Raw genomic sequence first — 13674 nt, 5'->3', positions numbered from 1 at the left:
TTTGACTAACATACTGTGTCACAGACTGATCCATTAATCTGCAGGAGGAAGAGAAATTACATGTCATGTTTCCTTTATTTCCACCAGCATAGTTGTACCATCATTGCTGGGAACCCCCACCCACAGTTGTTTAGGTTACTTTTCTGAAATAACTAAATTATAAAGGAGAGATCACTTTCTTTTTGCATGTCTTTATGGTAGCCCAAAGAGGACATTTATCCATACCTTTTTGCTTTACTTTCTGGATAACGCTGTTTTTTCATCTTGGGAATCTCAGCATTGTTTTTCCGAGGGTAACCTGTTAATTTTAGTAATTTTCTGGCCATATTCAGAGATTAACTCACTCATTCACATTTAACAACTAATGTTGAGCATCACTCATTATGCCACCCATAGACAGGGGTTGTAGGGGTATGATACAAGAGATCCCAGATTCAGATCCCGGATGAGCCCCCATTTATCACAGCAAGCTCAAAGCTGAGGTAACTTCAGAAAGACTATTAGTCTACCAAAAAAAAAAAAAAAAGAATAAATGAGAATAATGATGAATTAGTTCATAACAGCAAACAACACAACAGAAATGGGGAGTGGGGCTAAATGAGGAGCAGGGTCTCTCTGTCTGCCTCTCTCTGCCTCCTGACTAAGTCTGCACCTATGGAAATGAGACCACCGGGCCCAGGTGTTCTCAGTCCATTTCCTGACAACAACCATCCACTGCCACCTGGAACCACACAACATAACCACACGCAAACAGGCAGACAGCAGGGTCATCACACATGAGAAATCAGAGTAAAAAAGATGAATGTAATTAAATGAACTTTGGGCCTCTGTCATCTTCTTTGAGTTTATGTACTTATTTTTGCTTAATGTTCTCTTTTCTGCCTTTTGCACAGTTATATTGTGACATAATATGTAACTGCCTCAGTGCAATTTAAAACAAACACAAAATAAACCTGAAGGCTGAAGAAGAATAACTAAACGTAACATGCCATTTTCCCATAATGCATACCACGAATTACATAATAAATATGCACACATGATAAGAAATGTCAGATGTTTCCACAGACAGCACAGCATGTCTCTGACAAAAGAGACGATGCAGTGATGGAGACATGTTGATGGTGGTCGTGTGCATACAGCTGATGCTGATATAAGCTGTGGCTTTGAGGCTGTGTCATGAATCACACCTCAGCACAAGCATCTGAGTGTTGCTTCCGACCATAATGAGAGAAATGAGAACAACGTTGTCTGTGGTTTATTAATTAGTGACACATTTCACACAGTTTGCAGTAACAAATAGTTTAAGGCAGAAGATTAGAATAATAAAGCTTTAGAAATAAAAAAAACAGCAAGGAGGTACATCTGCATACAATTTCTAAAGTAAGTTATATTCTCTTTTTACAATTTGTAAATTAAGAGACATAAAACAAACAAACATTTTACTCATATTATGAAATAACTGGAAATTATTATTTTATATTGACATCATTGTAGATTAGACAGTATATGTACAGTATTAATGGTAATACACTCAATGACTATAATAAGAGGATCATCTGCATAAAGTCATACAAAGCAAAAATGGTCACTAAAAATTGAAAATTGAACATAAATCAAGGCTGCTTCAGTTCCTTTCACTTTATCTGCTGTGCATGTGCTCTATTCATCTAATAAGGAGAGCTTTTACAAGATCTATCATTTAACTACATATCACTGACCAATTCTCAGCTATTTTACATGTGTTTGTTAGTAAGTCTAGTTTGAGTTCATGTTTTTTAGAAAGTAGTTTTCAACAGGGATGGTTTTAGTAATTTGGAGGCCCAAGGCAAATGACTGATTTAGCTAAAAGTAATCACAAAGAGATGACCAAATACTTAGAGGAATCTATTATCAGGTTACATAGCCAGAAGAGTACACAGAAAGTGCCTATATCTGAAATACTAATACCCGGTAGTATTTTGTCGTCACTGCTTTTTAGAGGAGCATCATAACTTTAACCTATTTCATACATTTTACCACATAGTAATCTTCCAATTCATTGTTTCAACATGTCTGTAGGGATCTACCCTATAGCGTGCCTGCCTGGTATGAAGTCGTCTTGAGGATTTAAAGAGGCTTGGAATTTGCTATATTAGGGCCTTATTTACCTAAAAAATACACCAGGGATTCCCAAACATTTCAGCCCCAGACCTCCTAAATAACAGAGCCAGAGACCAGGGACCCCTTTCTATTCCAGCATATACACTGGGCCTTGCCTAACACTGGCATGAAAACAACATAAAAGAACACAACATCCTTAAAATCTTTATACTTTATAAAATAATGTCTTGATAGAAAGGCTACAAGCAAAACTTAGTATTTTAAATCATTAAAAGCTGTTCTTTTTTTCTTTGGAATGCATCTTGCGACCCATCCCTTTGTGAACCACTGAAATATACATCTTAACTACTGAAAGTAGATTTAAGTCTGGCTCAGACTACACAAATTCAGCCAGACCACATCATCACAGGTCATCGTAAAATGTTGAGTCTGATTATGAGCAGGGGTAACAGACCTGTCCACAGTATTGGCTTGACCCCTGAGAAATCCAGTGAATGGGCCCTCCCCAGTTGTGATTTACGGATGCGTCCTGGCTTTATTTTGGAGATAAAAGGGTGTCAAGCTATTACTGGGTTCTGATGTTCAAATTATTTATTGATAAGACATTCCGACCCCATTTCATTGCTGCTCCTACCAATTTTTTGCCAAATCTGTTTCCCCATAAATTCCACTTTTGTCTCTAACAAATTTTTGCCCGATTTTGCTTCTTTAAACTATTTTTTGCTACTTTTGCTACTTTTTAACTGCTTTTCACCATTTTCCATTATTTTGGTTTCTGTAGCCCACTTTGCAAATTTACACGCTTATTTCTAAAGTATTTCAACTTCAATTATTCTTGTTTCTTTTTTCGATTTAATGATTTTTCCCTTAATGTTGTATCAGTTCCTTCCACTTTATTCTCAGGTATCCTGACATTTGTGGACATAGCTCTGAAGTCAGAACTCTACTAATGGTTTAGTCAGTGTGCCCATGCCCATGGTTCATTACAAATAAAAAGGTACTTCTGTTTTAAGAAAAGTAAAAAGTAATACATCAGGAAGAGTCCATAATAATTTCTTGTTTTTTGTTCTTGTCAGAGCAAAAGACCACTAGCATCATGTAGAACTTTTCTATGATTCACTCTTTCTGACCCACCCCACGATGACCTGTAAACTCGCACACAGTCACAGACGCAGTGGTGACATCAGCGTACAATAAGATCATACTTTTAGTTTGGCCAGGCTGTTGGCAAGTTGGGGCAACATTTCAGTTGCGTCGTCTGACATGGTGTTGTCATGAACAACCAAAATTTGTGTAGTCTGAGCCAACCTTAACCTGCAATTTCCACATACAATGACTGTGCCACACACCAAAGTGCTGTGGGTTAGCTCCGACCGAAGGCGTGCGACTTCCCACTGGAAGCATGTCTACAGCGATGCACTGCAGCCCAGCTCTGGTCAGCAGGCAGAGATCATGGCAGACCTTTTGGGGTTAATTTATCTTCCATTCTGGCATAAGTCCATGATGTTATTGCTTCCACCACTGGGTGCATACATTAGGAAGTTAAAAGGTTAATGTTTGCTTAAATGATCTGTGGTTTTAGGTAAAATTATTTGGCTAAATGTCCTCAAAAGTTAACTTTTCCTCATCAATGGTGCCGTTGTATCTCTGTGACCCACTGACCTCCCAGTGACCCTTTGCTCTCACTGCAGCATGAGACGTAATGTTGATATAGGGATTATTTACAATCCAGAGTCTGTGCGTTGTGTTGTATTTTGAAAGAACTGGATATTCTACACTTGTGACTTCCTGTTTGGAGCTTTCTGATTGACAGGAGTTGATGCGGTTTGGCAGCGGCCTGCGATGAAAACAGACCTGCAGCGTATTTTGTAGAAGTGGAGTGACGCTCCAGGGATGCGTCGCTGCCGGACTGGGGTGCAGGCTGTGGAAATGCTCTGATAGGTTAGAAAGGGAGTGATTTGCTCTGCAGTATGATTTGCCAGCAGATCGCAGTGCAGTCGCTGTATGTGAAAACTGAAGGTGTGATGTAGCCTATACCTCATATTTGATGCACACCTAAAAGGACTGTCTTGAGCATCCTCGGGGCCTGAGGCTCCAGGCAGTTGCCTAACTTTTCCAAATGGTAAAAATTCCCATGGTTTTTAGTACTCTTAATCAGAATTCTTTTTATTCTGTTTTAACCTTATTTATATCTGTCAAAAGCTTTCAGACTGCAAATCTTACTACATCAATAGATTATGACGAAAATAAATCAAGAAGTTTAGATCCTAATCACACCATTGTTTAATAGATGCTGTGAGTGAGTTTTTCCCAGAAACGTAAGTATTATAATATACACTACATAGAATCCATAATTCTTTTTTACACACATATATAAGCCAAGTCACAGAAAATTTTCTTATACTCTAGATTACTGCAGAAATAATGGCATATCTATCACATCTTTCACCACCTGTACAATTAAAACCTGCATTTCAAGGAGCAAGTTTGAAAATAACTGCATCCCCAAGCTGGTGTGTGAATGGACCTTGGAGGGTGATTTCAGCTGAAGTTCAGCATTAAACCAGTCCGTCTTTATCTTGTCCTGTTCAGCTTGGAGTATGTTTCCTGCTCACGAGTGTGAATGTTCAGGTGCTGCAAAAGCAAATCACAGAATTAGTTAAATCACAAAGTCATTTTATTCCTTAACTCAATAATTGAGACAATGATGTCAGAAATGCATCCATGCTAGACTGTTTTTGGAGCCACACATCTTAAAAAGGACACTTTATGAAGGGTAAACTGACCAAAACAGTGTTGTTCTAATCTTCTGTTCACTCATTGAGGAGGATGATACACTATTTGGACAAAAAATTTTGGCCACACCTGTTAATTATTGCATTCAGGTGTTTCAATCAGACATCTTGCCACAGGTGTATAAAATCAGGCACCTAACCATGCAGTCATGGTTTGCAAACTAACTGATACAAAATGTGTAATTCTAGGAGCTCAGTGACTTTAAGCATGGTACCATGATGGGTGCTACCTTTGCAATACCATGGTTGTAAAATTTCATCCCTGCTGGATATTCCACAGTCAACTGTAAGTGATATTATTAGAAAGTCAAGCATTTAGGAACAATAGCAACTCAGCCACAGAGTGGAAGACCACAGAGCAGGGTAGTTGACTGCTGAGGTACATGGTGTGTAAAAGTGGCCAACACTCTGCTGTTTCCATAGCTGAAGAGATCTGAACTTCCACTAGCATTAATTTCAGCACAAAAACTTTGTGGTGGAGCTTTATGTAGTGGGTTTCCACAGCTGTGCAGCTACAGACAAGCCTCACATCACCAAAGCCAATGCCAAGTGTCAGAGTGGTGTTAAGCACCCTGACAAAGGACTATGGAGCAGTGGAAATATGCTTCATGGAGTAAAGAATAATTCTTCTCTGTTAGGCAGTTAGATTCAGCCTGTGTTCAGCGGATAACAGGATAATATTCCCAACCTGATGGCATTGTGCCAACTGTGAAGTTTGGTGAAGGTGGGATAATGCTATGGGGATGATTTTAAGGATTTGATCTAGGTGCCTTATTTCCATTGAAGGCCAATCTTAATGCTTCAGCATACCAAGACATTATGGACAGTGCAATGCTTCCAACTTTATGGCAACAGTTTTAGGAAGGCCCTTTTCTGTTCCAACATGACTGTCCCAGTGGACAAAGGACTATAAAGACATGGTTTAATAAGACTGGTGTGGAAAAACTTGACTAGCAGAGCCCTGACATCAACCTCATCAAGCACCTTTGGAATGAACTGGAACGGAGATTGTGAGCCAGGCTGTTTAAAGTCACCTCATTCAAGCACATTTACACATTTCTCACTTTGCAGCAAGAGCAATATGAGGTTAATTCAGTAATTTAACTTGCACAGCTAGTTACGTCCAGCTTATGTTACCCAATTAGGCAAAATAACTGGGCTATTGTTACTGTCTTAGTACACATGCATCAGGGAACAAATTATTAATGGAGGCATATCCAACTCTGCTACTGCAGGTGACAAAAGGCATCCTTTCAGGTAGTTACTTTGGGCCTTCCTCTTGTTAACCTTGCAAACAAGTTAGCAAGCAATAAACAGGTTGTATGCTAAACTGCAAAAGCATAAACAAACTTTACATGTCTGTATTTTGTATGTACTCTACACCATAGCTCTGGCACAAGTGTAGCACAATCTAATCCTTGGGCTCATTGTGGTACCTGAAGAGGGATAACTTGATTTCCTAAGCAATTGATTTCTGGGCCAAAGTCAAGACATAGAAACTGTGGAGCACGTGCAGAATGTCTAGTCCAGTTATGGACTGATTGAGGTGTATATATGCACCAGTAAATAAATCTCCAACATCATCAAGATTATATTGGTGTAACATATGTGCATGTATTTTAAAATCCAAGATGTATTCAGATTAATACAGTAACTTGTCCTTGTCCAAGCCTCAGACACCCTGACATACAGCTGCAGGACCAGAGGATGGAGACCCTAAACCTACTGGTTACGATGAAGATAATCGACTCCACCACTGAACTACAGCAAATTATAATGAATATACAACTTCCATAAGTGGTAAATAATGTGTTAATGAGTTTTAGTGCTGGAAGGCAAAATTATTTTGATCCTCTGGAATGAAGTCATCTATTCTCCTCCCGTTAACCTTTAACTAAAAAAAGCTAACCGTTTAGCTTTGGTAAGGTATTTCTGCTGGTTGTGATGAAATAAGTCTCATCTCAGCCTTTTCACGTTTGTGTGTTCATCCCTTGTTTGGATCATCACAACTATAGGTTAAAACACAAACAAAGGCTACCTGCAAATGGATCACATCCATCCAAAGTAGATTTCTAAAATGTCTACACTCACCTCATAGTCAGGAGATGGGACAGGTGGACCTCGGCCTCCTGAGCGAGAAGGTCCTGCAACACAAAAAGAAGAACACGAGTGACCATTTATTTGTACAGTCATATCCAGACTATAGCCCCTTTCACACATGCACTACACTTTAATTAATTGAACATTTTTGGGAGGAGCTGTATGTGTGTGAATGCAGGTTGCGACAATTGTCACCACAACTTAATCTGGACATTTGTCTGCCAGCATCCTACTGAAATTACATGTTCGTAGCTTACCATTGTGTGAACACAACAGGAAATTCACTTTAAGTGAGCAGGTGGGAGAGATTTTATGTACAAGTAGTTAAACTACTTTATTCTTTTTTCTGCCTCCAAATATGTTCTTCACCACCTGTAGGAAATTCTATGAATATTTAAATTTACGTACAAGGCAATTATTGTCATCATGGTGTCAGACTACTGATTCAGCCATCGTCTCCACATCATTCTCTTTAGATCATGTCCTGCAACCTGAGAGCCCTCTTGCCATGTGAAAGGCAGAGATGATGAGTTCTTTGATTTGCCAATCATGGAGGATTGTATGCATTTAGAAAACCAGGAGCCACACAAAAGTTTTATCCATTCTTACAGACACATTTACATTCTGCCTGCCTGAATGGCTTCTAGCTTAGAGAAGAAAAGTTGTGTAGCTTGCAACATACAGACATAATGTGCTCCAAACATACAAGTGCAGCAGAGAAGAACCTTCCTGCCAGCAGTAGTGAAAACAGTGCCTAAGTTAAACTGAATGTTTACCCTGCTTTCATGTATCCTCAATATCTGAAAGAACAAGATAAATGATCCTATTATCATGCTCTGAGGAGCATATGTGAACAGGCAATTTTCAGGTCCTGAAATTCTCAGGGGATTTTCAGTAGTGCATGTGTTAAAGGGATCCTTTGGTTATCATGCTTTATTTGTAAAGCACTCATTTATAAACCAATACGCTATGTCAAACAATTTTAGACCCAAAATTAATCCACCATGAGATCAGCACCATAAAGCAACATTTAGTGTGGTTACAATGGCAGAAGCCTTAAGCAGATGAAGAGGGAGAGAGTTGGAAAAATAGGAGAGGGAGATTCAGACAGAGAGAAGAAGGAGATAAAGAAAAAGAGGGGGAGAGAGATAGTAAATGGAAGATGTAGATTCAGAAAGAGAGAAGATTGAAAGGCTAATAGTTAGAAGAGGGAGAAGCAAAAGGGAGGTGATGGGAGATGCAGAAAGAGCCAAGAGTGACCATACTTAGAAGAAATGTAAATATAGTTTCTAGGTCATATGAGATGCAAAAATTCAACTACAGTTCCACTTGTAAACCACAGATGCATTTTTTTTGGTAACCCTTTGGAATGCCTCATAAAATAATGTCAGCTGCTTACTGTTTAACTCCAAATAAAAGCCTATCTAAGTTTTATCAATCAATCAATATTTGTTTGTATAGCATCAATACAACACTGAGTTATCTCAAGACACCTTACAGAAAGGGCAGGTCTAGACTGTGCTTTTTGTTGTGGCCTATTATTATAGAACAGTGTTAATTGATAATATTATAATAAAGACTATACCCTATTATGATAAAGACCAGCATTAATCACTATGCACACAGCACTAGCAGTATTAAGGCCCGTTACAATAGCGACAATAACACCTCCCTAACTGTAGGGCAGGTGTCGGGCAGACCAGACTCATGTTGAACAGCTCTCTGCTGAAGCTACACTGGGGTTGGAAAGGGCTAGAAGGAGGGGTAGGAGAAAAGCAAGAAGGGGAGAGGGACAAGAGAAACAACAAAACAACAAATGAAAGACATTTATAGTGTATCTCCCAATTTGTATGAAACTGCTTTAACTTTATTGATGATGGTAGATGAAAAATTACGACAATGTAGTATTAGCAACAGCAGCTACATGGTAATGAAAAAGAGAAAACTATTATGAATGGATATAACGGTAAAGTAGAGCTGCTTTAAGATTAAACGAAACTGTTCTAGTAATGATTTTGGAAGTAAGAATGATGTTAATAGATGGAGCTATGCTCATTATAATACTAATGTCAGTGAGGAGAAAGATGTATTATATATATATATATATATATATATATATATATTATAAAATAGCAATGTAATTACAACAGTTCTAAAATTCACTTTAAGATAAGAGATAATCAGATATAATGATCATAATAATAATGATAATGTTAATTTAAGGCTCCATCCCTTTTACTTGCTCTTTGACTTTATGAAAACAAATGTTTGTTTTTTACTTTCCTTGAGAAAAATCTTAGAGATAAAATGAATTGACCAACATTCTGATGGTTCTCTTTCCCCAAAAGTGCATTAGGCTGACAAAGATGTTCTAAGATCAGATTAGTGATTTGTAATCTTTTTTATCAGTATCCTGATATAAAACAACATTAAATAATCATTCTGGTTGTAATATGTAATCTTCTGTTGTTTGCTATCTTTGCTGTTTTGTTTGAAACTGATAAATTGGCCCATCCCATGTTGTCTGTCCCAAATAAATGCAGGGTCTTTTAAAAGGCTGAAGTAAATGAAAGTCAGGTCATTTTAGTGAAGTTTTTGGTGCATTCTTACCCTTGGAAGCAGCAGAAGGTCCGTCTGAGCGTTTATTTTTGCTACACTTGTAAATAGTGGACATAATAACCGCCGTCCCAACCACGTCCAGAAGAATGATAAATCCTATCAGCGCCGCGTCCAGCTCAAAGCAGCTTTCACACACTGAGAGACAACAAGAGGCAGCTGAGTGAGAAAGACGACAAACTGAGATTACATGGAAAATCATGAGGAATCTCAAATGTTTACTCACCTTTTCCTTGCACGTAGAAGTGATATGTTCCACTCTCAGTCACACAATGATAAGAGCCTTTCTTCTTGTTATCATACTCAACCTCATATGTCGACGTATTTTCAGTGGATAATTTATCCTTGTTTTTAAACCATTCCCCCTCCTCTGGACAGGTCATTGTGAATTTTTTCCCCCAGAACGATACTCCTAAAAAACACACATAGATTTAAAATACATAGCATCAGATTAAATGAGTCACTTCTTCCTCTTAAGCCCTTTTTCAATTCCTTCAGTTTGTAAAGATAATTATCCTTAGCCGAGGGTTAACATGCTATTAAATTTTCCTTGTGTTACTTTAAACTACACCATGCCTAAATACACAAGGATGGGTTTTATTTAACAATTCTTCTATGCAAATACATAGCAGATTTACCAAAACAGCTAAAGTAACTGAATGCACTACATTAAAGCAGCAAAATAATCTCAAACAGTTTGAAACAGACAGAAAGACTTCAACAAAGTTTCAACAAGCTTTCAACAAAGCAGGAAGAACAGTTAAGAGGCACAGCTGAACAACAGGAAATAAAGAAATTTCTTTCACATTTTTCCCTGATCATAGTTTTTCCTGCAGAAAATATATTTTTTTAAATTAATAAAATAGTATTTAGAAATTATAGCAATAACACAGAATATTTACCTCCACCAGCATCCACAGTAGCTATGAAAAGAACGAGGACAGTTAATGCAGCCCCAACACCCATGCTGGTCTTTTTCTTCAGGTGGCTGTAGTTTTAGGAGTGTTTTTTTAAATTTAAATATTTCTCTGCTCTAAAAATCCAATTAGTCTCGTTTTCACTTCCAGATGGGAAAGAATAGTGTAAAATTCCAGCTGATGGTTGAAAAAGCAAAAATCAAGCCAAAGAAGAGAATACTTGGTAGTTCACTCGCTGACTGTCTTTCTTTCTCTCTTTCTTCAACACTCACACACTCATACACTCACACACGCTCACACCGAACCCCACAGGAAGCTGTTTTTTTCAAGATGAGATCACAGTTACACCTCAAAACGAAGACAACAATAGTGAGTAAGGTGCACAGAAGAATGCAAGTAGACCCATTCTACAGATGCACATGAAGAGTTTCAAACAGTTTGATATACATTTACATATTCATGTTCTTTTTATAATTGCATTTATATCTAAAAAAGTTTATTTTCCAATGGAAAGAGCATCTAAGTTCTGATGAGTATGTTTACATGCACCTTAATAAATGTAGAGGAGTCAAAAGTAAGATATTTGACTTTCATATGCAATGGAGCAAATGTTATAAGTCTACTGGAAAACTAATACTCCAGTCAAGCACAGATACACGGAAACTGTCCACTACTGGGAACTATAATAGTCTGAATCATGGCCTCAAAGAAGAGACTGATGGTTGGTTCACTGTATCCCAAGAATGGGCAACATTTTTTTCTTTCTCCCTTTTTTCTTTCATCCTATTGAGAAGTAAACATAATATTGTTTCGAATGCAACAAACAAAGAAAATACTGACAGTTAAGTTCATTTTAGTGAAATTTCTGTTTCATAGAAACACATTTAGTAATCACTGGCACTGGGCCATAGCCTCCTGTCTCCATTTTTCATGATTACATTTTTTCTTTTTCATAAATAAGTGCTACTGGTCACCCTTTATATCTGTCAGTGGGTTTTACAAATATTAAACCAATAATAACGTGTCAAAAAGATGCTGTCTATGACACTTTAGTGACAATTTGCTCGAGGATACAGCCGTTACTCCTTTAAAGTGATTTTGGAAATATTACTGTAAGACTGAAAAGTTGAAGGTTGTTTAAAAAATTTAGTTGTGTCAACTTAAAAATCCAAAATAGCTATTTCAGCTCTATTTTTCTGAGTTGATTGAACACATTTCTAATTTTAATTGAACAGTACTCAATTATTCTAAGTGATTTTTGTCATTGTGCTCAGATTATTAGACTATCACCCCCTTAATCTGCAGTTTCCCCAGAACATCTTTGGGCATTAGACACTTTCGCACCATGAGATCCTGCTTGTAGGTAATAAACTATAATATACAGTGGATGATATACCGAACTAAACTTGCAAAGCAGATGGATTCGCCCGTTTCCGCGTTTCTTACTGGCAAATCCATCTTGCAAAGCTCCCATCTGAACCATTTGGGCCCTGTACTTTCAGGCATGGCAGAGTCATGACATACCCAAGCAGCAAGAAGAGGCCGGTACAATTATGGCCGAAGACATTAGCATGGATGCTGCTAAAGCATAGCTTTCATCAGAACTTGATGACATTTCTTCGTTAAAGAAGAACAAAGAAAAGCAATGAGTTGTTTTCTTTTCAAAAACAACAAAAGTCGTGTACCGACAAGACTACAGTCGCCACGGTTTGCGCTATGTAGTGCTTTATGGAGTTTAGCCTTGTTGGTAAGGGTGTAGGCACAGCTCGTTAGCGGCTATGTCGCGTGTTTTGTTGCTCTGATTGGCCCCTAAAGATGTGACAGACAGAACGTTCACCCAATCCCCCTCCAAGATTTTTTTCAAAGGCTCTGCCCTTTCCCAAACGCCTTCTATGGAAGGTTGTCCAGATGGATGCGTGAAACAAATCCATCTGGCGTGTCAGGTTAATACCGAACTGGATAGATGAAGACTTCCTGGTTCAGCGTGCACTTATTACTAATTGTCACCTGTAGTCCCTTACATTGGACTGTGTGGCATTAATGTTCAAGATAAAAACGTGATAGAAACAAGGGAAAATTGCAGTCAATGAAAAACATGTAGCTTTATGAAAAGTACTTAAACATGTTTTGGGTTAGATTTAATCAGAATTTCTTAGTATAGGAAAGTTTCCACAGTGTAGTTTTACTTATACTTATAAAAGTCAACTCCTACATGAATGTACCAGAAATGATGACTCAAGTATCTGTTTCCACTTCATAAAAACTGTGACAGAATGAGCTTCAACTAAACTTTCAAGCATTTCAAATTGGTTATGATTATGGCCTGATGGCAGTGTGATCCTTCTGAAAAGAATTTTACAGAGTCAATAACAGCCTCCTATATCCACTAAATTCTTTCAAAGTACAAAATATATAAATCAGAAATATCTCAATCATAAATCAAAGTCACACTTTTGGAAATAATTTTATGAAAAGTGACATAAAGCCTGTAAACGTTCAGCATCTACAAGATGAGAGAACATTTTAGAAATGTCTAAAAACTCCACAGAGTGTCTATGAACATGACTGAGGTGGGTTTACAACAACGAAGAGCTGCTTGACGGCTACGATGTTTCCCTCTCTGGCTCACACTATTCAACTGTCCTACCAGATGCATTTGTGGTGCATGTTTGCTGCATCTACCAACTGTCAAAGCCCTGTACTTCTTATTAAGTCTTACCTCAGTAAATCTCCCCACAAATAATTTGATTATTTCTGTTGTTTAAAACAGTGGTTCTTAAACTGGGGTCTGGGGACCCCGGGGATCCGTGAGCAACAGCTTGGGTGTCCGGGAAATAATTTAACCCTTTAAAGCCTATTGTATCATATTTGAAACATGCTTTTATGAGACCTCTATCTAATCAACAGGATCAATAAATTACTTTAAAAAGCTTTTAAATAAAATCAGAAAAATGATAAAAAATTGTCTTCCAGTGGATTATCAATTGACAAAAATGCCTGATGTATCAAATGTGATACAAAAAAGAAATATGTGAGAATTTATGTTATTTTTTCTTTTTGGGATTTTGGTAGAAGGTTAATTAAACATTTTAGTTCCAAAAAATGGGAATTTTCTGGCTAATATTTGAGTTATCAGGCTTTAGGGG

At 37.7% G+C, this 13674-nt stretch overlaps 1 protein-coding gene across 1 annotated transcript; it reads right to left on the bottom strand.

Moving 5' to 3' along the window:
- Window positions 1–1240: 1240 nt before the first annotated feature.
- On the bottom strand, window positions 1241–10784 carry LOC121516318 (T-cell surface glycoprotein CD3 epsilon chain-like). Its single transcript, XM_041797539.1, has 5 exons — window positions 10514–10784; window positions 9838–10023; window positions 9606–9749; window positions 6987–7039; window positions 1241–4734 (listed from the first exon to the last, which is right to left on the bottom strand). The coding sequence occupies exons 1-5, from the start codon at window positions 10575–10577 to the stop codon at window positions 4675–4677; spliced, it is 507 nt and encodes a 168-aa protein (XP_041653473.1). The 5' UTR covers window positions 10578–10784; the 3' UTR covers window positions 1241–4674.
- Between the last annotated feature and the right edge of the window lie 2890 nt (window positions 10785–13674).

The sequence above is a fragment of the Cheilinus undulatus genome, linkage group 2 (assembly GCF_018320785.1).
Source record: "Cheilinus undulatus linkage group 2, ASM1832078v1, whole genome shotgun sequence".
Lineage (NCBI taxonomy): Eukaryota > Metazoa > Chordata > Actinopteri > Labriformes > Labridae > Cheilinus > Cheilinus undulatus.
Note: the sequence above shows the minus strand (reverse complement) of the source record. Positions and strands in the feature narration are given on the sequence as shown.

Coding starts and splice junctions, on each gene's coding strand:
- LOC121516318 (XM_041797539.1), bottom strand. CDS start 10,577: ATGGGTGTTGGGGCTGCATTAACTGTCCTCGTTCTTTTCATAGCTACT. Junction 10,024..10,513: donor TACTGTGGATGCTGGTGGAG/GTAAATATTCTG, acceptor TGTGTTTTTTAG/GAGTATCGTTCTGGGGGAAA. Junction 7,040..9,605: donor ACCTTCTGCTGCTTCCAAGG/GTAAGAATGCAC, acceptor TTTGTGTTGCAG/GACCTTCTCGCTCAGGAGGC.